The sequence below is a fragment of the Bombus terrestris genome, chromosome 13 (assembly GCF_910591885.1).
Source record: "Bombus terrestris chromosome 13, iyBomTerr1.2, whole genome shotgun sequence".
NCBI classification, from domain to species: Eukaryota; Metazoa; Arthropoda; class Insecta; order Hymenoptera; family Apidae; genus Bombus; species Bombus terrestris.
In genome coordinates, this window is record NC_063281.1 from 7,049,122 (window position 1) to 7,075,196 (window position 26,075).

Consider the following 26,075-nt stretch of genomic DNA (forward strand, 5'->3'; position numbering starts at 1 on the left):
GACGTTATGTTATTTTTGGTGGATGGCAAACAAAATACGAGACTGACGAATCGTAAAGGAACTCTGCAGCTTCATATTTGGTCCAACATGTTTCGTGTCTTATATGTGTATGTATATGAACGTGACATCGAATATCGAATGACGTGTACGTGAGTTTGGATATTTTTCAAAAAGACGACACTTACTCGTTCGTGAGTTGGTATCGGCTAACTCAAAAGCGAGACGCTGATCATCACCATGCTGGTCCATGCCCTCTCACGGGATTAGTCAAATCCCAAAATAATACCGTGGGCGAGAGCAGAGTTTGCATATACCGTGATACAAATCTCCGCGACGGTGTAGATCGGATGGTTTAAGCTGTTTGTATATAAATCCGGCGCATGGCCTATTAAGTACCTGCTTCGTTCGTCATATATATTATACCCTTATTTTAGGATATGTCGTCTTTATGTCAGAGAACAGACATATGACAAAAATCTACATCCAATCGTAAAACTACGCTCGTTCAATCAACTTCTCAAAAGATAATATAATACTTGGATATCTCATAGATACACCGGTTTCACATTCTATTCTCTTGAAATCTAAAGTAAGATTGTCAATTGAAATACCGTAAAAAAGAATCGTTTCTACGAATCGTAAGAATACTCGTGAACGAAAGGTTGGTGTTCGTGGTTAAAAAGCGCGCGCGTACGGCCGTATTTCTCTGTTTTGATTTCGGACAGCGAGCGCGCAGACAGCAAGAGTGGACTTGAAAATAACCCACGGCAGGAGAAGGCCCGTCTATTAATAGTGAAGAGTGAGAGTATCTTTGTCGTGCGTGTTCGGCAGCGTCCCCGACGGTTTCGCAGCGAAATTCGTCAGTCGATTTACCGTTCCGCGATACATTCCTCGCACGTACACGCCGGGGAAACGCGTAACTCGATCGGAACACGATGTTCCGCGCAAGTTTGCGTCCATACCCGGCAACCGTCGTTGTCTGTTGAATTTCCCTTTTGCTTCGCGTTGGCGGATAGGCGAAAAAACATCGAGAGACTAGAGAATCGGATATACAGAGAATTAGAAGACAGGTTCAATTAAAACCAAAAGAGAACGTACTGGTTGTAACGCGAAATCGAGAGGTGTGCTGTGTCGGATGAGAACGGAAGATTCTTCGAAGGTTCCACGAGTTTGGCTTTACCTATAGAGACGAACTGGAAGGAAGTTAAAACCACATTCGAGTGATTCTAAATAAAGAACTATGCGGAGCAGTGGATGAGCAGTGGGGCGGAGCTGGCTGCGAGAGGGAATATGCGGTGAGTAAGAATGGTACAGCGAGCCGCATGCAGCATCGAGGCGAATACATTCTCCAATGGCGTACGGATCAGCGAACGGGAAGGAAGAACGTCGGACGTCGTCGCGACGGAAGCGTCCGTAGACCACGAGTCGCGTAACATTCACGAGGCAGGACGTGGCAACGCGAGATTCTCCCTGTTCAAGTGGTTCAAACGGTCCGGTAATCGCGAATCAACGGTGGACAAAAGGCGAAAAACCATCGATAAATACGGAGATAATGAAAACGGCCGGCAACGAAGCGTATCGTCGAGCGCGGAAAGCGTAGACACGTTTTATAGTACCACCACGGTTCGTAGTTTCGCCTTTCACACTGGCACCTTGAGCAGTTACAATGGATTATCGTTAGACATACTAGAGCAAGCGGCCGAAGTTGGCCCCTTCGCGGCTGGAGCTTCGAAGGTTGCAGTTGGCAACAAAGAGAACGAGTTAGCGGATGTTGCCTGCACGCTACCTACGAACGCTCATTCTCATAGAAGAGACATAACCGCGAGATACTCGCTACAGCCGTCGACTACCTTTAATTCTTGCGGAAATTTACCGCTTCCCGATCGACGATTGTTGGAATCGTTGAGAAGGCTAGACGATCGAAAAAATCATTATAGCGTAAACTCCACCCGTAGAAGGGTACACGTGAAGGGGAAACGACGCGCACCGAATCCTCCAGTGACTTCGATCAAAGCAATAGAGGTAGATGCACGCGAAACATCGAGGAACAGCAGCAGGCGAAAGCGACGCGCGCCGAAACCACCGGAGAAGATCGTCGATAGTAATTCGCCTGAGAAAAAGTGCGAGAATCAGATTACCGATGGCGGAATGGACGTAGAAAAACCAGCAGACACCGAAGACGCGCAAACTTTGAGCAACGACACGCTAGTCCTTCAAGGAGGCGTTCTAATGCCGAAAAGGGAATTGAAACGAAGTACGAAGGAGAAGAACACGAAGGACACGAGTGCCAGTTCGTCGGACATCGCTGTTCTTCAAGAAAACCAGACTGCGGCGCCCGGTATTGGGACTCTGAGCACCGCCATGCCACGACCTTGGTATAAACGGAGCGTCTTCGAACATTCTCGGGATTCCGGAGCGTCCAGGAGGGGCGATGTCCTCCGGGGGCCAACAAGCTCGACGATCGAAATAAAAGAAGAATGTGCTGCCACGAACACGGCTTCTTCCACGAGCTACTCCGTGGACGCGTCTTTGTCTAGGCGGAGCTTCTTCCATCGTGGCGGACAAACGGAGGACAGGAAGAAGGAAGCAAAACGAAGATCCGGCCTGTCGATTTTAACGAACATCAGCGAACTTGACAAAGAAGCCGCAGCGATCGTACAAGAAGAACAAGCACGAGCGAGAGCCTCGATGCTATTGAAATCTTCGAAATTCGTAGATGCTTTCGAAAAAAGGAACGATATGAACGAGGAACTCGTTCAAGACATCGTCACGTCGGCAATGGAAAGTTCGTCGCCCAGACGTGGCACGCGAGCTCTGATTTCCAAGTTCAACGCCATCAGTAACATAACCAAGGTCACGGTGAATGCCAATTTCTTCGCAAGGAACGCCAGGGATCAGCAGCCGGCGAAGTTTGAACGAGACGTGGTGAGAAATGCGAAGGCCTTCGAGCATGCTAATGATTGGAAGGATCATCCGAGATTTTCGGTTCAGTCTGCAAGCGGACAGGCTAGTCACATCGAGAAAGATATATCTAGATACTTTCCACCGCAACAAAAGACATCTAGAAATCGGTCAGAGAATACGGAAATAGGTGAGAAAGTTTCGGGAGCAAAGGGTAGTTCGATCAAGGAACAGGGCGATCGACTAGTCAGTGAAACTTCCAACAGAATATCGTTCTTGCAGAGTCAACTGGCTGCAAATAGAATGAACGATCAGGTCGCTCAGAAGGATAGCACGATGTCCGTAATGGAGGAAAAAATTAGATCCAGACAGGAAGTCTCCAGTGAAAAGAAGGAAAAGGAAACAAAAGCGAGTAACGAGGGCCAACGAAGACCCTTGTTTCCTCGTAGCTCCGTGGAAGCTAAGGAACACACAACTTTGAACATCTTTGAAGAACCAAAGAAGCTGGACAGACAACGTATCGATGGTGTTCAAAAAGAATTCTCGGATATATTCGACGAGATCGACAAGCAATTGCGTATGAAAGAGTTGGAGCTTATTGATCGTAGGGCGACCCGCACAAACGCGACAGCCACTAATCAGAGAAGTAAAGTTCACGAGGAAGAAGCCGGAATATCAAGTAAGGTAACTAAAGTGCTCGATATCCTGGTCGAGGCGGAGAAAGACGCCAAGACAAAGAGCGGCATACTGCCAGAAAAATCGATAGCCGTCGAGGATACCTTTCGTCCGACCGAACCGAACGCGAAAACGAAATCGACTAAGACCAGGTCACCGTTATTGAACACCATCGAGGATCCAATTACAACGGATTTAAAGGAGATGTTGAAGGAAATGAAACACTCGTTACCAAAGCGTTCGAAGCCGGGCAAGATTGTGACACGTAACACCGACGTGACTGAGAAACTGGCTCCGGAAAAAGAGGTAGCGGCTGGCCCTAGCAAGACTACGTATTTCGTTTCCGCTGTAACGAAGGTCGAGAATATAGCGCTGCAAAATGATTACGAGCCCGACAAACAGAAGGTATCGTGTTCCGTACAAACTAGTGGAAATATACGAAGATTGAATCAGCCTTCTACATCCGCGGAACAACCGTCCACCTCGGGTTGGAAACAAGAAAACGTCCTATACAAAACATCCGGGAAGAATTTAGGTGGTTCAGGATTGGTGAAAAATACGTTCCAGCTCATACGACCACGAGATTTTGCTGAAATAGAAGCAACAAAAACGACGAGAACACCCGCGTTCAACGAAAACACTTACGCCAATGTGATCGAGCAATCGATCTACGCGAATGCACGTGTTACTCCCTCACCCAAACATACTGGTTCCGAGCGAAATATCGTTACGAAAATTGATAATACCAGTGAAATGCCGAAAACACCGCCCGTAATTGAACGAAAATTCATTGCGAAGGAAGATACGTTCGAAGGTAGTGAAGAAGGTAACTTTGATTTAGTTGATTGTCCTAGATAGTTGCGGGATTTTCTGAATGAATCATTCGTCCAAATTTATTGCTTAATGTCACGCGTTTTTCCCTGCTACCATTTTAACGCTTGTGCTTTCTCTCTGTTTGCGCCAGATGACAATTCAGCGGAAAAGAATATGAACACGCTGGCCATAAACCGATTACTCAGAAAGCTAGAGGCGGCTATTGCATCTGGTCATCACCAACAAGCAGCTGGTTTAGCAAAGGAACTAGCACGGCTTAAGATCCATTGTTCCGTGATTCGGCAACGATCAGCTCGTCTCAAAGATCAGTTGATTAAAGTCAATATGTACATTGAGGACAAGCTTGCCCACCAGGGACCGATACCACTTCAGGTAAATAGCGTTACCTACTCAAATCAAGATGGCCGAGGTTTGCCAATCCATATGACGATATTAAATGCTGTACTAAGCCCAAATATAATAACAGCTGCCCAGCAGAATGACGGTGGCCGAGTTGAAAGCAAAGATACATACCGAATTCGAGATACCGACGAACGTGCAACGATGGATCATTGGTAAAAATTTAGCGGATCGCGATGAGGCGACTCTAAACGAATTACAAGCCGTAAATGGCTCTCCGGTATTTTTGTACCTCGTGGCTCCAGGTAATGATAATAATAATAGGTAAGCTAATAAAATAAATAATAATAACAATAAGCAAACTAATAAATGTATAATGGAATATTTAATAATTAATTGGTTGCAGAATTAAGACCTGAAAATATGGTACGAGTGGAGAAAGATAATGCTGCAGAAGAAGTATCAAATGTGATAAACGATGATACAAGTACATCTGCGGAAGTGTTACAAATTGTGGAAGAAGATCCCGAAGAAGTCAAAGAACCTCAGGTACTAAATAATTTCTAGAAATTTGTTTACCTTTTTTATATAGAAATCTTTTTTATAAAGTATAAAAAAAATTGCAGGGGACAGAGGAGAGGGGACAAAATACGCCAGTGGAAGTGAAGATGGACAGATACGAGGAATTAATTTCTTTGGAAAACTGTGACGTCATACCGAACTCCGAACCGATCGAATGTCCCGTATGCTTCGTTACATACGGTCCTCGTGAAGGAGTGATTTTGAGGGATTGTTTACATATGTTCTGCAGGTATACTATTAACTTCTGATTAAATTTGAAATAAAGTTATAACACATTATCGGCAAGTAATTTTTCCTAGGTCATGTATTGTTAATACGATTCGATACTGCGAAGAAGCCGAAGTGAAATGTCCTTACAGAGACTCACAATACACCTGTGAGTCTACTCTCCAAGAACGTGAAATTAAAGCTGTAAGTTAACCATTAAAATTTTGGTAAAAATAAGTACTTAGAAAAGATTTAATACGATACGATTATTTAGCTCGTTGAACCAGAAGTCTATCAGCAACATTTAGCCAAATCAATCGCTCAAGCGGAGAATAATGCTGGAAACAACGCGTTCCACTGTAAAACTCCTGACTGTCCTGGTTGGTGCATCTACGACGACGATGTGAACAACTTCCTGTGCCCTGTATGCGGCGCAAACAATTGTCTCACATGTCAGGTCGGGAAACAAAATTTAATAATTATACTTCGTTCATGAAAAGTGGAATTCAAATACTATATTGCATTAAAACAAATTAGAAAGAAATCTTTTTTCCATAGGCCATTCATACTGGTAAAAACTGCAAGCAGTATCAGCAAGAATTAAGATTATCAAAAGAAACGGATCAAGAATCGCGAAGAACTGCGGAAATGCTCGAGGAAATGGTGGACAGAGGTGAAGCACTCGCGTGTCCCACGTGTGCGGTTGTTCTGATGAAGAAATGGGGTTGTGATTGGTTACGCTGCTCAATGTGCAAGACCGAAATATGCTGGGTAACAAGAGGCCCGCGTTGGGGTCCAGGAGTGAGTAGTCGATACGTGACAATGTCATCATTCGATATTGAAATATTAATATATGCAGTTACGACTCGATTGTTTTGTTTTAATATTGATCGTATTTCGGCGGTTCGCAGGGAAAGGGGGACACGTCCGGAGGCTGTAGATGCGGAGAAAATGGAGTCAAGTGTCATCCTCGTTGCAATTACTGTCACTGAGAACCATCAGAAGATACAATTGCTGCAACAACGTACAAACAACGGTGCATATAATGAAATAAAGGGACTGCAGTGCACCATTAACCAAAATATTTTTATACTATTGTCGAAGTTATTGTATCGGGGCAAACCACTAGTCAAATGGGTTGATATGTATTTAATAACGAGTTTGATAACCGATAAATCTGGTACTGATAAGTTACGTGCGTATATGTCACACACACGCTGCTTGCTCAACGATTAAACCTTATCGCGGAACCGTCCTTCATGGAACTGGAAGTAATAAGAAGTAATAAAGAGGTAGACACCTCAGTTTCCAACAATCTCTCTTATTTTTTGTAGTGATAAAGGGCACGGGAAAATAACTTATACTTTACTTAATGCTTCGTGTGCATCATAAACATATAATAAATTATAGATACAGGTAGCTTTGCAATTATACAGGCACCGATTGTTCATTTCTTATCGTTGGAGCTTGTCTCATTTGTACCGATCTGTTCCAGTCGTGTTACAAGCGTCGTCTGATGATGTGTGAGTTGTCGATTCAGGTTAAGGCCTCCTGCATTCTGTAATACTTGAACCAAACTCAGCTGCGCCGTTACAATATCCATTTCTCCGTATTTCAGAAAATCATCGTAGTTCAAGACTTGTCCTTCCAATATTCCCCCTGCAAAAATATCAACTGACTAATAAAATCGCTCTGCAATCATATTTCCATATTACGTACCTAATATGAACATTTTCTTGCTTTTCTTGATAATCTTTTGTAAAGCAGTTATGTTTATTTCAGGACTAAACACAAACGAAGTATGCCTGCTAACTAACGGGGCAAGGGCCTCGTAACGTGTATCCTTAATGACATGGTTTACAATATGAGTCCCATAACGCTTGTAGTGCATATTTTCCCTGAAAAGTGCAACTTGAACGTCGAATACATCTAGCTGCTTCATACTGTTTACGTGCAAGCAACCAATCATTTTAGAATTGTCAAACCAATTACGAACTTCCCTCGCTATTATTTGATCGTAAGGGCCCAACTGTTTCTTGACTTGTACCTTTTGTGAATCTATACAAAATTGTTCCAGAGTTTTATCTTTGTTGGGATTATCAAAGAACGGCGTCAAAAGATCGTTCAATACTCTTTTCTTAAAATATATTTTCGGCTTTTTAATGTTTATCTTTCCCCTGTAACGCTTCTGTTGGTATAGTAATTGATTCGGAGTTAACTGAAGTGCTAGAACAGAAGAAACATATATTGTACTTGTAATGAAGATAAATTCCTGTGTCATCTATTTAATTAATGTACCATACCATAACTCACCCAAGTTTGGCAACATGCTGTTTGTATCGAACGTTGCTTCTCTTGGATATAAATTAAAATTTGCAAGAAAATTTTAGCGTTATAAAATTTATAATCGAATATATTTTACGAGTCTACTTAATATCAATAATAATTTCCGTTTCGTCAAATTATCGGTTATTCAATTTACACATTGCTTATATTACGTGCATAGTTTTATTTTAAAAATAGATACATGATCGGTACGAATTAAAGACAAATACAAAAATTATATAAGTATATATACAGAATAAATTTTTTTGTTTTGCAATGATATAAGGCACTTTGGAACAAATCATACATATTTAAGTACATAATATATATGTGTGTAAGTACATGTACGAGCGCACGTGCAATGAGTGTTAAGATGTGTATATTTCGTGTATAATATGTGTTTTCTAGGTGTTATGCACAAGTATGTTTATGTATATCTTGAATTCCATATCTACGTTATAAATTCCCTTTTGTATATTATGCGATATAATTAATCGTTCCACTGCAATAATTACTGGATTCGTGACGAGCTTCTATACTATCACCGAAATTGAGCGATTTCCTATTCTTTCCTAATCGAAGCATCGAACGTATGCCACCTTTCTTTCGCAAACGCTTATATCGATCATCTAAAGCTGAATTGAGAGATGCTTGTTTCACATCCCCCCGACTATTTGGAAAACCCTTGCAATCGTCTTTGAAATTATTGCTACTCCTTATCTCGCCATGTACATCATCGACAAGCCAATGTTTCCTCGGTGACGTATATTTATTATTACATCCAGGTATAGTGTATACGTATTCTGACTGAGCAGGATCCACGGACTTTTCGTATCGTTTCATACTACTCTCACTGGCCGTTCTACCGTCAGTAGTGCCTTTATTTTTATTCTTATCGTAAATGTCCGATTTGCACCCTCGTCTAGTTGGATCCTCTGACTCAACCGATTGATTCGAATGTTTCTGATTGGTCTGCTCCTGATTCTTATTTTCGCGCCCTTCCCGTAATTTTTTATTTCTCTTATAAGTATCTGTGTTCTTGGCATCTAAGGCGGCGTGTCGCTTCTCCGACATACTCTGTCTACCTAAAGCGTCGCGCGAAAACTTATTGGAAGAGGAATTAAATTCTTCCAAGGATAATTGACTATCGTACGTTGGATCTCCGGAATACTGACTATCTTTATCGTCTGTGTTTCGTTTAGCTTCATTGCACTGTGGCTCATTGGAGTCTTCTAACAATACTGGTTCCGCGCGATCGTCGCGCTGTCCTATCGTAATCTTCTTCACGTTACTAGCAGATTCTATCCACGTTTTATTGGTAGCGATGCAGTAACTTTCGTTCCTTAAACTATTCTTATTATATTGTTCGGTTAATCTATCGATAACTGGATTCCATGGAGAGGCGGTCACACAAGACAATAATCCGCCGTTGTCCAAGATGTCTGACTGGGAATTCAAATTGTTCTTTTCTTTTACTCTGCCTTCATTGCCTTTCGTAGAATCAGAAATATATATACTATTAGCTGACTCCAGTTTACAATGAGAAGACAAATTCTCTGATAAATTTTTATCATTTCCATCGTACGAAGATATCCTCCTGGCTATTGTAAGAGTGATCACCCCAGTTACAGAACTGTTTGTATTGAGCATCGCTCTTCTCAGTGTCTCCATTGCATCTGAATTTGATAATCCTAATAATGATACCCCATTAACATTGAGCAATTGATCATTGGTCCTCAACCTCCCATCCCTTGAGGCTGCACCCCCATGAAGGACACTTTTAATAAAAATTCCTAGATCCATGTTAGTGTTTTCATCTGTGTTAGTAGTCTTTCCCTTAACACTAACACCTAGTCCTGCTTTCTCTGAATCATGTACTGGTATGTCTAAAGTTAAAATCATGCGATTTTTACGTGGTGATAAAACAATATCTTCTGATGTAGACTTCACTGGTTTAAAAGTGCACTTATCATAGTTATGGGTATTAAGTTTATCTTGCACTTCGGTATTCTTTTTCTTCGGCGATGTATTTAACGCATTCCAATATTTTGAATTATCTGTAGCTTCTAAGGCTTGACTCGTGGAAGTACCATGAGAATGAGAGTCTGGAATACTAGAGGAAATTTCTTCCTGGCGCGATACCACCATCCTTACCTTCCCACCAGGTAGAATACTTCTGAGAAGTGAAACCACTTCTGCTTGACTTTTACCAGTCATTTCTTTATTATTTACTTCCAACAGCCTATCCCCAGATCTTAATCTGCCATCTTCAACTGCAGCACCTTTTGATAATATATTTTTAATATATATTGGACAATGACCTCCTGCAGGATTGTCGCGTGTTGTGACACTAAATCCAAGACCATTACTGCCTTTCGTTAATTCTATCTCTATCATACGTCCAATCTTACGAGTGTTAGCTGTCTGCAGCAAATTGTAATTACTGCATTGAAGTCTTTTAACATTATCATCAATTTCCTTTTCTGACCCTCCACTAGTATTGCCATGATTTTTATGCAATGATTTTTCTTGTGGCTTCTTATGTTTTACTATGGAAATTTGCAAACATGGTTCTGACATACAGGTACGAAAGATCTCTTGCACTTTAAAAAATGGTATATGCAATAGATTGTGTCCATTTATTTTAATGATCTTATCATGCAGGTCAATTTGCCCATCTCTAGCAATTCTGCCATTAGGCTCAATACCTTCGACTCTAAGCCCTTGATCATTACCCAACAAATCATAACATGGCACCACATGAAGCCCCAGTGACCCTGCTTCATTCTTTATCACAATTTCTCTAATTTCTCCTTGATCTCCTGGTTCTATATTAGCATTTGCATAATTAAATGACACTTTGGCATCTTGTCCCAGTGGCTCTCTACGCCGAGAATCTCTGGGAAGGGACTGAGCAGAATATGTGGTTAAACAAGGTTCTCTGGTTGACAATGCATGCATTGACAATCTTTTGGTGCTTTCCCTTTTAATACCACTTACAGAAATGGAGGAATGTGCATCAATTGTATAAGGTGGTTCTTTACTATCTGGATGAAAAAAGTCTGGGCTATTCGTGCCAACTGAACTTGCCCCATCACCACCAGCATGCGTAACGTCAGAATTAACAAAGTGAGCAACAATCTGTTCTCTGTCATCAGCTACATCACATAACCTATCATCTGGATCCAGGAGACCACCTCCAGTTAAGGAGGACAAACTATTTATAGTTAATGCACTATCATTTTTTCCAGTTGCCTTTTTATATCTTAAAGTAGCCTCATGCATTAAATCTTTAACCAGTAGGGTTCCATCTCCACAAGGAACCACCACTCTAACGTTGTCGAAACACACAGTTACCTTCATGCTCGTTCCGATTTCATATTATCTTGTTATACGTTTACGGGCACGTATTGATTATTTCTAATACAATAGTATACTTAAAATTCTCTTTAAGGGTTTAGAAGTCGAATATGATGGATGAAGTGCACGTGTTGTGAAATATATAAAATTATAAATTTTACTTCGTATAATATGATTATCTTCTATTATCTGTCGTGTACTTCCATATTCCGATAATGAATCACCGACATCACACACTGGACACTTCTTTCTTTTTATTGCCGGTTATATTTCTTTAAAACCTACGTATATACACGTAAATTAAGTAGACATACTCGAAAGAAAAAAAAATTGTCACGACTGATAAGGCGGACGCGTACGCCCAACTTTATCACAACATCAAATATGCGGAACAGACGCACTCGCCATTACCACATTTTATTCCACTATTCCTTCTGGCAAACCAACGGAAAGTAAGAAACATGGCGATACAAACAGTGTGGCCAACAAAATAACCCGTACCGCTTCCAGTTTCCACATTCGTCTTAACCATAATAAGGAAAAAATGGCATCAATACTTACCTTTCTTCATGAAATGAGCCATTACTTAATTGTATTATTCTCGAGACAAAGGCAACAAAATGGTTCATACATAAATTTTATATCTTTTTCACTCATTAACTCGCATCCTTATTTATACACTGGTCACACTACAATGGTTCATGTCCACTGGTTCTTGTTTAACCTTTAAACTTAAAGGCTGTGTTACAATCGACTGTATTTTCATCGATTTAACAATAAGCTTACCTTCAATTTGCGAATAACTTGTCTACAATAGCGTTACGTGACACTGACTTGCATTTCACAAGGCTTATTTTTGCATATTCACACAAGATTGTGGTTACAGCTATTTATATATACCTTACTGAATTAATATAAAGACAAACGGACAATTATGCTCAATGCAATGGACCAATTCATTAATACAATTCAATAGTTACCTAACCAAACCTTACGTAGTTTTTGAAACGTCAAGTTCTATAGAAAATTTCTAGTGATTGAACTCACTTTTTCATTACGTCATTATCAACTGATAACACAATAGAACACGAATATCCTTAATTTGCAAAAAACATGAAGTGGTTTAAAGGTAGCATCAATGAAGCAGTGGCAACATCAAAATCAAGGAAAGCAATTTTTGTCGTTTTCATCGAAGGTATATATTTGTAATGTTAGGTTAAGGTATTATTTAATCCTTTATTACTTGTTTTTCACCTAAATTGTTTTTCATTTCATTTAATTAGCAACATACTTACAGATTATCTTTTATTTTCAAAATCCTATTATAATAATTATGTTTTGTTTGTATCATGAATGTTATATGACAAATAGCCTTGTCATCTATTTACAGGTAAAGATGACACATCTGCACAGGTTGCCGAAGCAATCAATGCTACAGAAGTTTCTTGCCGCTTGGAACAGGAAGATTTTGTAGCAATTCGATTAGAAAGTGGATCTGAAACCTACAGATTCTTTGCACAGATTTGTATCCTTTGATAAAATATTTCAAGTTCAAATTTCAACAAAATTCTGTATTTTCCTAAGCATTTTTCAACAGATCAATTGGTACCTGTACCATCCCTATTCTTCATTGGTGAAAATGGTGCACCTTTGGAAATTATTGCTGGCACCACAACAGCAGCTGATTTAGCTACTAAAATTGACTTAGTTTTAACAAAAGTAGGAAAAAATAAAAACGCATCTGTCAATCTGATAGATGCAGAACAAAAAGCTACTGTGGCCAGTGGTGCTACTAATGCTAATATGAAAATTGACATAGATAAAAATAATGATAACATACCAAAATCAAGCAGAGAAGTACCATTAACTCAAGCTACATCAGAGGATAAGGATAAGAATGTAATTAAGAACGTTATTAAGGAAGAACCATCCACAAGCTTAAAAACTAACGAGCCATCAGAACCAGTCAATGAAACAAAGGAGACACCTACTAAAGAACTAACACCAGAAGTATGGTTACATAAAGATTTTTTATTTAAAGCATTATGATAAAAAAAAATTAAAATATTGTATATCTTTAGGAAAAAATAAAGAAAGCACAGCAGCTAATAGAATTACAAAGAAAACAGCGTATAGAAGAGGAAGAAAGGAAAAGTAGACAAAGTGAAATAGAACGTCGTAAAATCGGTCGTGACGTACAAAAAATGCGGCAAAAACAGCAGGATCTAGAAATGAAACAAGCTTACGAAGAGAGAATGAGAGAGAAAGCTGCTGACGCAGCAGCTCGGGAGAAAGTTTTGCAACAAATTGCTCAGGATAAATTAGAGAGGAAACAAAAAGAATTAGCAATGCAGCAGGTTTGTATGTTCTTTTCCGGAAGGGGCTAATAAAATTAATTTTCTTATATATAGAAAAAATGTATCCTTGTCAAATGTAGCAACAAGGACAACAACAAGGACAGCAACAAAGTCAACAAAAATGTAACAACTCAGAACCATCTGAACCACCGATATCTACGCCAACTGTCAGTAGAATACAATTCCGATTGCCATCTGGCAGTCCTTATATCGCGCAGTTTGAACCATCAAGTACTTTGCGTGATTTGCGTACTTATGTTGTTGAGAATATTAATTTACCATTCGACCAATTTGCGATGTCTACCTCCTTTCCAAGACGGGAATTAATGCATGAAGATGACGGTAAAACTCTTTTAGAATTGCAACTGGTTCCTACAGCAGTTATCCTAATCCTGCCTTTGAAAAATGTAATTTCAGTTTATACTTTGATAAAATATTCATGTTCTTCATCGTATTCGCGAGATGCTTTATTATTGTCGATTTATTATTTCAGTCGACCGTTACAACAACTGTGACATCTACACAAGATATTGGTATTTTACCACGGTTCGTTTGGTCCACTTTTTCAATTTTCACAGCTGTGTACTACTATGTGATAGGATATTTCACCGGAGGTACACGCAATAATACACCGAAACAACCAAATAACTCTTCTGGAAATAACGATTCAGAAGACAAAGCAGCTGGTACAGTTAAAAATCTTCAGAATGTTGCTAGTTCATCAGGGTAGGTTTCACGTTTATGAGGATATTTATGTAAATGAAATACAGATATAGGCGATAACGATTTATGACATTTAGTTTGGTTAGAAGATATTTGGGTAATCAAGGAAGTACAACCATCAAAACTGAAGGAAATGTACATAGACTACAATCAGGTGGGGATGATAATGATGAGAATAATACATGGAACGGTAATTCAACGCAACAAATGTAGATTATTATAAATCAATAAAGTTCTAATGAGCTTTACTTTGTTTCACTAATCAGAATTTTAGATATGCAACAGAAACAATCGATATCTTCGATAAAAAGTATATTTTATTAAACTTTTACATCTTTCTGTTCTGTCGCACTGCAATCAAGTGTTACGTCGTTATAATCACGATATCAATTATCAATTACGATAACACGTTGGATAACGAATCATTTTATTTAAGCAGGAAAGTTTACTTATCATCTTCTTAAATGTTAAATCGATAATATACTTTAATAAGTTACAAATGATATAAGGACCAAACGCAGTTTTCCAACTACTATATGACAGATAAGCATACATCCCGAAAAGGATATGGAATATACATCCTTATATTCGTAGTACGAGTATTAAATTTATTGTGGGTTTTAAGTTATATTATATATGCTTTGAGATTTCCTCTTCAAACAAAAATTATTTTGTTTAATCAAAGATATGATATCTTTTCGAGTAACAAGAATTATACTAAGAATAGTGATCACGTTACGTTTTATTTTACGATAGAAAGCAAAATGTATCGATTATATAGAAAGCTTTTATTCTGTTATTATATAAGTAATAAAAATATATATATAAAATTTACACAAATCCTAAGATTTCCTGTTGTTACACTCAGTCAGAAACATCTTAAGTTCATTGCTTTTCGGTTCTGTGCGGCGTATAATTAATGGCGCCAAGTAGTTGGTAAGATGATACACGACAGTTTATTACAACGGTGAGAACATGGAATCATGACGTGTGATTTTTCGTCTGACGAAATATGATTCCAAAAATATGTTCAAGGAAACGATGGAAGACAAATGCCAGAGAAGTGTGTCGACCGTTTCATTTTGCGGTTGACACGTTCGAAGCAATCGATAATTTACACCCTTGCTACCTTGATGCTATCGATTGTGGAACCAATTAAGCGTAAAATTAACAAACATTTTGGCTGACTTGTTTCTTCAAAGGTGTCAGCTTTCTGGCAACGTAACATATTGCAGAACATGCGAGAGGAGTGTCGTTCAAGTAATGTGATCTTACGGACACACCTACTAGTTCTTTCCTTTTACTGTCTACTATGTTCCATCATAATGTATTCCTCATACTTGAAGATATAAAATTCGAAGTTCTTTTATACCGTTCTTTTTTTTCTTATGTTGCACCGAATCAAAACGTAAGAAAATTAATATAAATCAAACGCGATGGATATAAATAAATTTGAATCAGAATTAACTCCAAGCCAATATCATCTGGTTCTGATTTATTCAGAAGAGTCACAATTTGGCTGGCTGAAGTGTGAAACAAATTTCTGCAGTGTATTTCGTTGGTTTGCATAATCGTAGCCAAGTTTCGCATCTGTCAACAGTTTTTGTATCATTCTATCATCCCTTTCATCGTTCTGTTAATATAAACAATTGTGCGTCTAATAATCTCATTAAATGTATGAACGAATGTACACTGACCTTATCATATAGGTAAATGACAAACTTATCGCGCATTTCGTATTACGAGAATTCAGATTTCTGTAGAATCGTAATACAGGTCTAATAATACATTTAAGCCGTTCAATTTATCATCCCGGTCATTATATGCAAATTCGCAACTATACACGCGTATTACACATATTTCGCATCTACTATTCCTCTCGATTTTCTTATTTGAATATAACTCATCATACAGTCATCGAATTATTGAAATATTAAAAAGAAATTAATCGTTCGTATTTTCCAAGTTGAAATGACGTTCGGCATAATCAGGCTACTTCTAAATTCATATTCGATGCGGATGCAACAGATTGAAAATTGATATCAAACCGCGTTCGCTTTCTGTCAAGACAGTTATTAAACAGCGTTTCATGGCGGTGACAGAAATTTATGGGTACCTCATTACCACCGTTTAGTGACTGCTACCGTCTCGCTGTACGAGATCATTAGGGGCTCCTTTCAGAAACGCACGTGCTTGCCAAGAACCGCCCAAACTTACATAGGATTGGTTGAACATACAATGACGTCATGAGCACGTGGCTTTTCGTCGCCGCCTCGAAGAACGAAGAATTTGACTTGGTTGCCAAAAAAAATATTGTTGGACATCGCGAGCAACCCCGACAATCAGTCGCTGGTTTCGACTCTAATCCCGCGAACGGATCACGGATATCTATGAATGATCTGAATCGATCTCGTACTTGCAACTTCATCAGTCACGTCATTCTGCTTTTTCATAGAATAAAATCAAAAATGTTTCGTTAATTACCGACGAATCAAATTTGAGAACCATTGTACGAACAGGTAGTGATTGTGATGCGATGGTGATAAGCATAGTGAAGACATGTGCAGTGATTTTTAAAGGATCGACTCTTAAAAAACCACTAGATACGTATCTTTGAAGTACTTTGAAGCGGATATCTAATCAATCGGAACATCGAACGGAGATCTAAATGATAGTGTCAGGCATTTGAGAACGATCGAAATTTAGAATGTCGGAAGAACACGTGAAAATATCAGAAACCAATAGAGAATCGATGGAATTGAATGAAAGTCCGAAAGTATGCTCCTTCAGTATCGAAAGTCTTTTAGCGCCAAGTAAGAAACCTGTCGAAGAGGAAACTCGTGTATCAATTCAGACCGAAACGTATTTGCAAGGTCACGAATGTAAGTTCGTCCAAAATTTCCGTTTCATTCTACGAAGATTAATGAAGCAAATTAAAAAAAAAAAAAAAATAAAATTCATTTAAATAGCAAATGATTCGGAGGAACGGAAATTGATAGCGCCAGATTCCTCCATGTCCATGGCAGAAGAAATCGAATTTAACGATGTGGATCTGGTTTGCACGACCCCTGAACCAGAAATGTGTTATGGTAAGCTGAATTGAAAATTTTATGCCCGCATTACAATTGATTTGCAATGAAAATTAATTGAAATGCATTAGAGCGATTCTACTGAAACAAAGAAGAACGTCGGTTTTAACATTTACGATAAAATTAAATGTTTCCATAAACATTCATCAGTTAAACGTATCCAAATGAAATCATTATAAAATCGCGTTTGCGATACTCGATTTTAATGACAGACTGTTTTGCAAGATTATACGGCGCAACTCAACAAATTATACAGGTGTTGCACACTTGTATTTGCTTTATCAAATTACTTGGTTAATAAAGGCATATATATAGGTATATATATAAAGATATATATTGGTTATATATTGTATGAAAACACAGAGGTAAAAGCTCGGAAAATGTCTTAATTCAACAAATGGCAAACTATCGAGTTATTTCAGTTGAAAGTCTATTATTTAAAACATCTTATCGTATCTGTTATGTATTTATATTTCCTTAAATTGCACGGCCAACCAAGATATCACAATAGTACAATAAAAAAGTCGGTATTAAAATAATACCGTGCCAATCATTCGAAAACACACGATGATTCTTTTAAAGTCTTAATCATTCGTTGCGCTGCCATCGTTTTAAGTTTTAATTGCCTCTCATTACCTAGAGATTCCTCATTAAAACTCTAAGTAAGTAATCAATAAAACACGTCGTAAAATCCGTAATATACGTTGACGCAAACATTCCGATGTCAACGCGAAACACTAAAATTACTTTGTATCCCAACTTTGCAGTTATTACACGTTGCGTAGTAATGGGTAATTGTTTCCACTTAATTCGGATATTGTTACCAACGTGAAAGGGAGTAATTGTTACAGAATCCACATGCTTCCTTCACGTGGTAACAAATTCGTAAGTTTGCGCGGACGACTGTGAGTTTGATCCATTACTTCCTGCAGGGTCCACGCCCACTCAATGTTCCTGCTCTTCGTTCACTATTTATCTGTCTCCTGCTAATTCTGCCATGGAAATGCGGCAAAATGTGTCTTCGTATCTCCACCGTACAGAATGTACAAAAAAAAAAAAAAAAAAAAAAAAAAGAAATACACCATGAACGGATAACATTCGGCGATATCTTATGAGTTGATCCTATTTGGTTTCCATTTCCAGCGTTAATAAGAAATTCTTTACATATCTTAATCTCTCGATGCATTTTCTAGTTACAACCGTATTACGATCGTTATGGCGAATCAATTCCTTAGAGTCATAGATTCAGTTCATACAGAATATCCATTTACTGGACTAGTGTTATTATATGTCCACGCCATAATGTACGAAGAGACATCGATAGTTGGCTCAGCTCAATTCCATTTTACCAAGAGTGTTTTAGATTCTCGACGACTAATTTCCACCAAGGGCCCTTGTCTTGTGTGATTTACACAACGTAATGGTCACCGCGATAAATCCGAGATCTAAGGAAAGGACAATTCTCGTTTGCGCCGTGCTTTTCAACTGAGATATGTGGGACGTCGCGTCCAACTACAAAGCCGTCAACGCGACGCGTAAATCTTTGCAAAAGCTGCCTCGCGAACGAGTAAAGTCGTCCAAAAGATATTTTCCTTTTTTACCGGCTCACTTTTATGATTTTTAATAAACGATTTACTTGGTCGTTTCTTCAACGCGTAATATATCTTGCAACTGTCTATCAGATATAGGAATTATAGTAGGGATATCATCATCGTTGAATACCAAACGTATAATGGTCTAATTCTAGACTCAAAATCATTTTCAATTCCTTGAAGAGTAAAACGAGACATCTTTCGTTGAAATCTCTGCAGTCTACGATATTAATCTAAGTGAACGATGGTTTAGATCATGACAAAAGATCTAGCCATCTGTCTATTCTGAAGCGTCCAATGGGTATGACTTACGCGTGTGGATTAATTATCCTGGTAGTTGGCCACGAGTGTGAAATCGTGCAACGCCGAACGAATGAAAATTAGCCACGTTTTATCGCGCATTTCTACTCGTGCTCTCACCATTCATCACAGAATAATTAGGAGACAAGTTCACCGCAGCTCGCAGCAATTAGGTAAACTAGAGGGCGTGGTGTTCTATTTCGGCTCGCTGTGCTCCTCGTCGGCTTCCACCGCACGCTTCTTCACGTTTTAAGCTCCTTTTTGCACCGTAGCCTTCCACGCCAACCCTTTCTTCCCTCTTCTTCTTCTTCTCCTTCTTCTTCGCGGAGCTCGTTCGTCAATGCAACCGAGTCAGAAAGTCGACGACAAATGAGCCGCGCGAGCACCCTCCGAAAATATTTTTCTCTTCCGCTCGTTCAGATCTTTTCCGGAAAAGAATGTTAGCTTTTCTTTCAACGAAAGGTGTGAAAGCTCCGTTAGAAAAAAAAATTCCCGAAATGTTTCGTTAGAAGAAATTACAATAAATTTCCTATAGGTAATTCTTTAAAGAGAAGAGTAAGACGGATTTAATTCTTTATTAACTGCAATGTCCACAGGCATCGTGCTAATACAACAGATATAACCGTTCAAATCTAAAATGTAAACACGTGCTACTTGTAGCCTTTGATATTATTATCTGCGCATACTGTTTCCCAGCATTCGAGTTGGAATCCTTCCTTAATTTACACGTGCACAAGCACGCACGTCGTACGACGTGGTTCACGTCGAGTGAATTAGAGGCGGTACGGTTTTAGCCGACGACTCTGTAGTACGGGAGAGAAGAGAAGTCTCGAAAAACGCGCGAGAAACGCGACAATTACGTCGCCATCTGACAATTAGTAGCCGGTAAACGACACTCTGCGGTCCCGGTAACCACGCCGCAAATACTTTTTTCGAGATATTTATTGCACCTCTGACTGCAAGGGTTGCTCGAGCCGATCCATTCTTCTTGCAAAGGAGGAAGCTTTTGTCATCGATTTATCGATGCCAAAATAACAGGTTCTCTTCACGTTTGATACAGTGATAGATGAGGTCTAATCTTTCCAACGTGCTTGTTCCAAGACATTCAATACAGATGAGATGCTAATTATATTCTAACGACACGAACAACCGAGCGATTTGATCCTGTTATTCAAGGGATTTAAGGGATTTTGTATTAATTTTCACTATGCATATATTTATATATATAATGTATTATTTCTAAAGGTGATAAAATAGGGTATAGTATGCGTACGCTATGACACGAATGGTATTGCTGTGTTGCGAGTTATACTTTTCTTTTTTGAAGTAACAGACGTATATACATATATTCAACGGTGGAGCGTCGTGCTGCCAGGGTTTTTCGTCGGATGACGAATGGGCAGATAATTAGAAGATGATCCCCGCTACTTAGAACGCGATCCTGTTACCAGTCGACTAAAAGAGACCCCAAAGACATTCCTCATGGGCGAGGCGCGACGTCTTGTACCAGCGGCTTGTAAGCTCGGGATAAATATAAATATAAACAAGTTCGACGGAGGGAAAAAAGTAACGAGATTGATGAGGAAAGAAATCTTAAAGGGGTAATTGGGTTTGGTCAAGTTAAAAAGAGACGGCGTTTTGTATCGTCTATGGTGCCGATCTCATTTAAAAGCAATTAAAATGAGAACAGGTCGCGTCACGGCACATAAACCACCGCTTTACAATTAATGATAGGTCTTTGTCATCGCACCAGTTGTTTAAATCTAGTCCCGTTTATTCCTGATCAAACATCGAATACGATGTTATAGTTTATAATTCGCAGTTGTCTGCTATTTAATCTCGCATGAGGCACGTGTTATTAGAGCTCATTTAATTACGACGCGTTTTCATTCCGCTGAAGTAACATGACCAGCGTCGCGCAATTATTCGATAATTACACGATAAGGAAACGTGGCTTAATTATCATTTCTCGCCCGATGTACTTCACAATACATATAGAAATAGTATAATCCTTTCCACGATGTTACCAGAGGCGTGTACCAGCAGTAGCGGTGCCAACTCTACAACAGGTGTAGATAGAGACATTCAAGAAAAAAGTGACAGCGCTATTAGCGATGACGAAAGAAAGAAGAGGCCTCGTACGGCATTCACCGCGGCGCAAATTAAGTCATTAGAAGCAGAATTCGAGAGGAACAAATACCTAAGTGTGGCGAAAAGACTACAGCTCAGCAAAAGTCTGAAACTGACTGAAACTCAGGTACGTGTTACATAATTTATGTCGCTATTCATTCCAAAGATTTCCGGAGCGGAAACTGATCTACCTAACGGTTTCATGCGGAGAAGAAAAATTACCACATTATATTTCATAATAATGAGAAGAACTGGAGCTACTAAATAAGAGTCCCCTGTGATTAAAGGGAAACACATTTCGCTGAAGTTGCTTCGAACAAGATGCACACCACACAATAAATTGCGATAACGTCTGAGACTTCCGTAGCCTAAGGGCACCTGAAATAGTTTAAGTTCCATGTATCCTGAGTTCCTCAAATTCAACCGGGCATTGAATTATGGCTTTAAAGGTCACCATATGTATAGGCGCCAGATTGTGGCGCCATGGGGGAAGATCTCCTTTTAAGACCAATTAGCACTTATACGCCCTTTCTTCTCGCACGGAGAAGACGAGAACGCAAAACGATCGCTCCTTTCTTTCATGGAAATCTTTAATTAATCATCGTGTTGCGTAGAAATTATATTCTACCTAGAAATTCGATTCTTTTTATCTACTATAGGCGCCACGTTTAAGCAACCCTCTGTATTGCTCACTTTTCTACGCAATTCGGTTTCTAATATTATCCTCGCGATCCGAAGTGCTCAGCTTTCAACAAAGATTTAGCTACGTAATCCTACACAAAGTTATAGAAATGGATTGCGACAGTTACATAATTCTTCCATTTACTTTATAGGATGCAACATGGCTTGCTGTTGCATCGCTTTAAACTAATTAATTTATGACAATACCCTGGATATTTTCTGTTCGGTCGAGTTGCAATCGTCCAGACCAGTAATGTCGCGAACTGTAATAATTGCCAAAGCGGTAGAAATATCGCGGGGTACCGCGAACGAGGCAGATAATTATCTTCGTGATCACAGCAAAAGGCAAGGATGATCAGACGACGGATCAGAGGGAAGAAGGAGACGTGTCGTGGCGCAGACATAACTGTCACAATATTTCTCGTAGTTAACGAGCCAGCTCCGGGAGTCCCCTTCTTCTTGCTCTACTGCTTCTCCGATTCGTGTGTACGTTTCCAGCATGCCACAAGAACTAAGAATCCCGGGACAACGGATGCTTCGAAGCGACGGACCGAAGAGGCGTCGATTTTTTAATTAGGATATATTACCGCTTTGAACGTTCTGAATCCGGTTTAGGCATTCCCCTTCAGAAAATTCTGTAGAAATCGTATCCAAGATGGTGACATCATTTTTTCCCGCGTTGCCTCACATGTTTCATCTTTTTCTCATGGTCAGGCTTGATCCACTTCTCCACACAGGAGCTTCAATTTGTATGTTTCTTTAAATTCATAATATCCCTTGAAGATTGTTGTATTTTCGCAATTATTTAACATAGAACATATAGCGTTATTTTTTGTATAAATATATTTGAAAAGCTCAAGCTTGCGAGGTTTGCAATTTCAAATGTGGTGGCGAAAAGCTTTTCAAATGCCTCGGTAGCGCAGTAGGCAGCGCGTAAGTCTCATAATCTTAAGGTCGTGAGTTCGATCCTCACCCGGGGCAAATATTTTTGATTTTGGTTACGAGAAACTCTGATCTTCCTTGATCTTAACATATTATACTTCGTAGCTTATGTTATTCACTTAATGTCTTATCGAATCAATGTTTTCTTCACCTAGGTCACTTCAATTCTTTATTGAACATACTACTATAAACGAATAATATTTTCTAACACTCGTATTTGTTAATGAATTTTTGTGTTGTTTCTTATATTTATAGATTAAAATTTGGTTTCAAAATAGACGTACAAAGTGGAAAAGGAAGTACACAAACGACGTGGAACTGCTGGCGCAACAATATTACTCCAGTTTAGGTATTCCTGCACCCCGACCAATTTTCGTCGAGGATCGTCTTTGGTGAGTATCGATATTCAATGAAAATTTGACTTTTTATAAAGGAAAAGTTTTTTTGCAGGTTCTTTAATTATCCAGCGCAATTGCAACCAGGAGCACCGATTTTTCCACAACATTTAGCGACAGTACCTTTACCATCTGCCTTGCCTATTGTTCAACCATTGCCAAGTAATTTAACAATGGGTCAACAGACATCGATTTTCCAAAACATCCCAACAAGTAATCCGACATATCATTTAAGCCAAAGATTAGACTTTAGGCATCAAGATTCTTAAATGCGAAAATATTCCGTGTTAACGTTACATCAAATGAGTTGGTAAAGCTCATATGCAATATCAATATAATTAATGTCGTGCAGGATTGGATCGTTAGAAATCTGGGTATGTGATATATATTTTTGAAAATGTTAAAATTAATAACATTTTTAAACATTCTAAAGAACGGTTAAGATATTTGTTAATTTTTTATTATCACAATAAATAATGATACTAAAATGGAACCAAAATTCGTGCCAAGAATATATCATAGTGAAAACGTAATCCTCATTTAAATCGTAAAAAATTAAACATTTTCATTTAAATAACGATAGAAGTATAGAAAATGAACAAGGTAAATAAAAAGTTTATTAATCGCATTTATTATAAAGAGATACAATATATACAGTAAATTTTTATAACAATTTCCTGATTTTAATGAAAAACTAACAAATATATTTTTATCTCTAAATAGTATATATTGTAGTATTAATAAATATTGTAATCCTTTCCTAAATCTTATTGTTATAAAGTAATCAATTATTTATTATTATTGTGTACAATCGGCAAAGGTATAAAAGATGATATCAATGCAATGTCAGAAATTGCCTTATTATAGAGCCGAAGGAGACAAAACTTTGCTGACACCTAAGATTTTCTCATCATGAGCTGCTTGATCTTGTATAATTTTAGCATATTTTTCATTGTCTTGTAAATCTTCCTCATCTAACATTTCTTGCATTCTCTGCTTATAACTGTAATAGTATATACAAAAATCTTATCTTGTTGAAGCTTATGTTACCAAATATAATTTACATTATACTTAAAGTATATTTAAAACTATGTTTAAGATTATAAATATATACTTACATTTCACTGTCAGGATTATTTTCCTGATTTCTACATTTTTCCAATTTCTTTTCCAAAGCTCTTACCACTTCTCTTGAAGGAGGTTCTACACATTTAGCCATAGATCTTATTTCTAGAATATATATTATATATGTCAATTAAAATATATTGTAGAAATACAAAGTAACATAAATTAAAGAGGATATATTTACTTCTTACTGCTTCTATTATACATACTAAATGTTCTTGAGAGAACAAAATATCAGTTACATAATTATCTAAATTAGCAGAGGCTCTAGATGCAGCATGTAATGTTGCAGCCAATGCAACTTGGCTTGGTGTATATAGTAAAACACTATCAGTCAAAAATACCCTTTCTAAAAATTCATCGATATATGGCCTCAACCGTTCTGGATTTTCCAAAGATGTATACCTCGTCTAAAAATATATTAATTCTATCAAATACATCAAAACTATTGAACTTACACTGATATAAAGGTATTGAAGATGTACCTTGATATCTATCATTAATCCCTCTACAGGTCTGAATGGATTGTGCACTGTTAAGTTATAATTTAGTTGCTGCATAAGGAGCAATTCATTATTAAGTATAATATCAGATGCCTTTTCTCTATCTCCTTTAATATTAGCAACAAACTGACATATGGATACATTAAATTCTTCTACCTAAAATTAACTACTGTGACAAACTGCAGAAATGTAATGATAATATGGAAATAATATAATTACTTTACAAGCCAAGTAAACACAAGTGACTAAAATCTCTTTGGGATGATAATCCATAACACTGTTTCTAAGGTAAAATCGTTTGAAATAATGCAACGCAGTAGCTACAGTGGCACGTGGCATTGAAGGTGTGAAGCGACGACAGAAGTCTCTCAATTGTAATTCATAGAAACGAAGTAATGTACGTTCCTCTGTGTGGGATAGAAAATGTTCTTCTCTCTGCTCTGGCTTTTTAAAATATAAGTTTCATGTTATGTTTTGTGGAAATAACATGTGTATATCACAATGCATGCAATACAAAATTATACACCAAAAAACAAATTGAAAAATGACAAATAAAAATTCATATAAAACAGTGTACATATGTATCGACATATTTAGCTACAATTATCAATAGAGTCAAATATCTACTTCACCAGCTTATTTGGAAATAATACTTTTATCTTTAATTATAATACGCACGATAACGGTTTGACAATTAAAATACAAAATTTCATCGTTTATTTATCACTGCAAGCAGCATAACTCACCTTCATATTCGCACCATGCCTTTGGATAAATTCTGCATTGGTTTTTTCTCTTAATGCTGTTAAGTCATTTTCATCGCTAAATATCCAATACCTTCTCTGTGAACTTTGCGGGAACATCGTAATTGTACTTTTGATAAGTATATTCAAATACGCTAGGCACAATAACACAAAACTCAAACTTGACGTTTACACTGTAAAATCACACGGCAAAAACCGGCATTAAATATCCAAGATGGCGTGCGATGTTTCGACCAGTCTATCGCAGAGGG

General features: G+C 38.2%; 6 protein-coding genes and 1 non-coding gene across 9 annotated transcripts; 4 read left to right on the forward strand and 3 right to left on the reverse strand.

The window, feature by feature from the left end:
* The first annotated feature begins 324 nt into the window (after positions 1–324).
* On the forward strand, positions 325–6,853 carry LOC100645959. The gene is made up of 9 exons (XM_003399987.4): positions 325–4,402; positions 4,541–4,782; positions 4,877–5,054; positions 5,156–5,298; positions 5,376–5,560; positions 5,631–5,742; positions 5,813–5,995; positions 6,097–6,339; positions 6,450–6,853. The coding sequence occupies exons 1-9, from the start codon at positions 1,306–1,308 to the stop codon at positions 6,528–6,530; spliced, it is 4,464 nt and encodes a 1,487-aa protein (XP_003400035.1). The 5' UTR covers positions 325–1,305; the 3' UTR covers positions 6,531–6,853.
* A 61-nt stretch (positions 6,854–6,914) lies between these two features.
* Positions 6,915–11,948, reverse strand: LOC100645651 (39S ribosomal protein L10, mitochondrial). Its single transcript, XM_012315369.3, is given in 4 exon segments — positions 6,915–6,993; positions 6,995–7,197; positions 7,258–7,764; positions 11,785–11,948. Coding segments are annotated over 4 exon segments (759 nt in total). The 5' UTR covers positions 11,807–11,948; the 3' UTR covers positions 6,915–6,966.
* Positions 8,028–11,724, reverse strand: LOC105666384 (partitioning defective 3 homolog). The gene has a single exon (XM_012315371.3). It carries the CDS (start codon positions 11,224–11,226, stop codon positions 8,341–8,343), a length of 2,886 nt encoding a protein of 961 aa, XP_012170761.1. The 5' UTR covers positions 11,227–11,724; the 3' UTR covers positions 8,028–8,340.
* Positions 11,949–12,021: 73 nt separating the features above from the next.
* Positions 12,022–14,551, forward strand: LOC100645773 (UBX domain-containing protein 4). Of its 3 annotated transcripts, none has more exons than XM_012315366.2 (7): positions 12,022–12,418; positions 12,614–12,748; positions 12,821–13,233; positions 13,305–13,580; positions 13,661–13,987; positions 14,074–14,306; positions 14,390–14,551. In XM_012315366.2, the coding sequence occupies exons 1-7, from the start codon at positions 12,337–12,339 to the stop codon at positions 14,514–14,516; spliced, it is 1,593 nt and encodes a 530-aa protein (XP_012170756.1). In that variant the 5' UTR covers positions 12,022–12,336; the 3' UTR covers positions 14,517–14,551. The 3 variants fall into 3 exon arrangements, with proteins under 3 accessions (XP_012170756.1, XP_012170757.1, XP_003400033.1); XM_012315367.2 differs by having other exon boundaries at positions 14,393–14,551; XM_003399985.3 differs by having other exon boundaries at positions 12,024–12,418; positions 14,381–14,551.
* A 144-nt stretch (positions 14,552–14,695) lies between these two features.
* LOC100649467 (homeobox protein ceh-19) lies at positions 14,696–24,278 on the forward strand. Its single transcript, XM_012315364.3, has 5 exons — positions 14,696–17,185; positions 17,273–17,392; positions 21,315–21,541; positions 23,293–23,429; positions 23,488–24,278. Exons 1-5 carry the CDS (start codon positions 17,011–17,013, stop codon positions 23,699–23,701), a joined length of 873 nt encoding a protein of 290 aa, XP_012170754.1. The 5' UTR covers positions 14,696–17,010; the 3' UTR covers positions 23,702–24,278.
* TRNAM-CAU lies at positions 23,004–23,076 on the forward strand. The gene has a single exon. It is a non-coding gene; the product is annotated as a tRNA-Met (tRNA).
* On the reverse strand, positions 24,261–26,039 carry LOC100645535 (cyclin-H). The gene is made up of 6 exons (XM_003399984.4): positions 25,807–26,039; positions 25,280–25,504; positions 25,043–25,216; positions 24,742–24,967; positions 24,551–24,662; positions 24,261–24,435 (listed from the first exon to the last, which is right to left on the reverse strand). Exons 1-6 carry the CDS (start codon positions 25,921–25,923, stop codon positions 24,294–24,296), a joined length of 996 nt encoding a protein of 331 aa, XP_003400032.1. The 5' UTR covers positions 25,924–26,039; the 3' UTR covers positions 24,261–24,293.
* Positions 26,040–26,075: the final 36 nt, after the last annotated feature.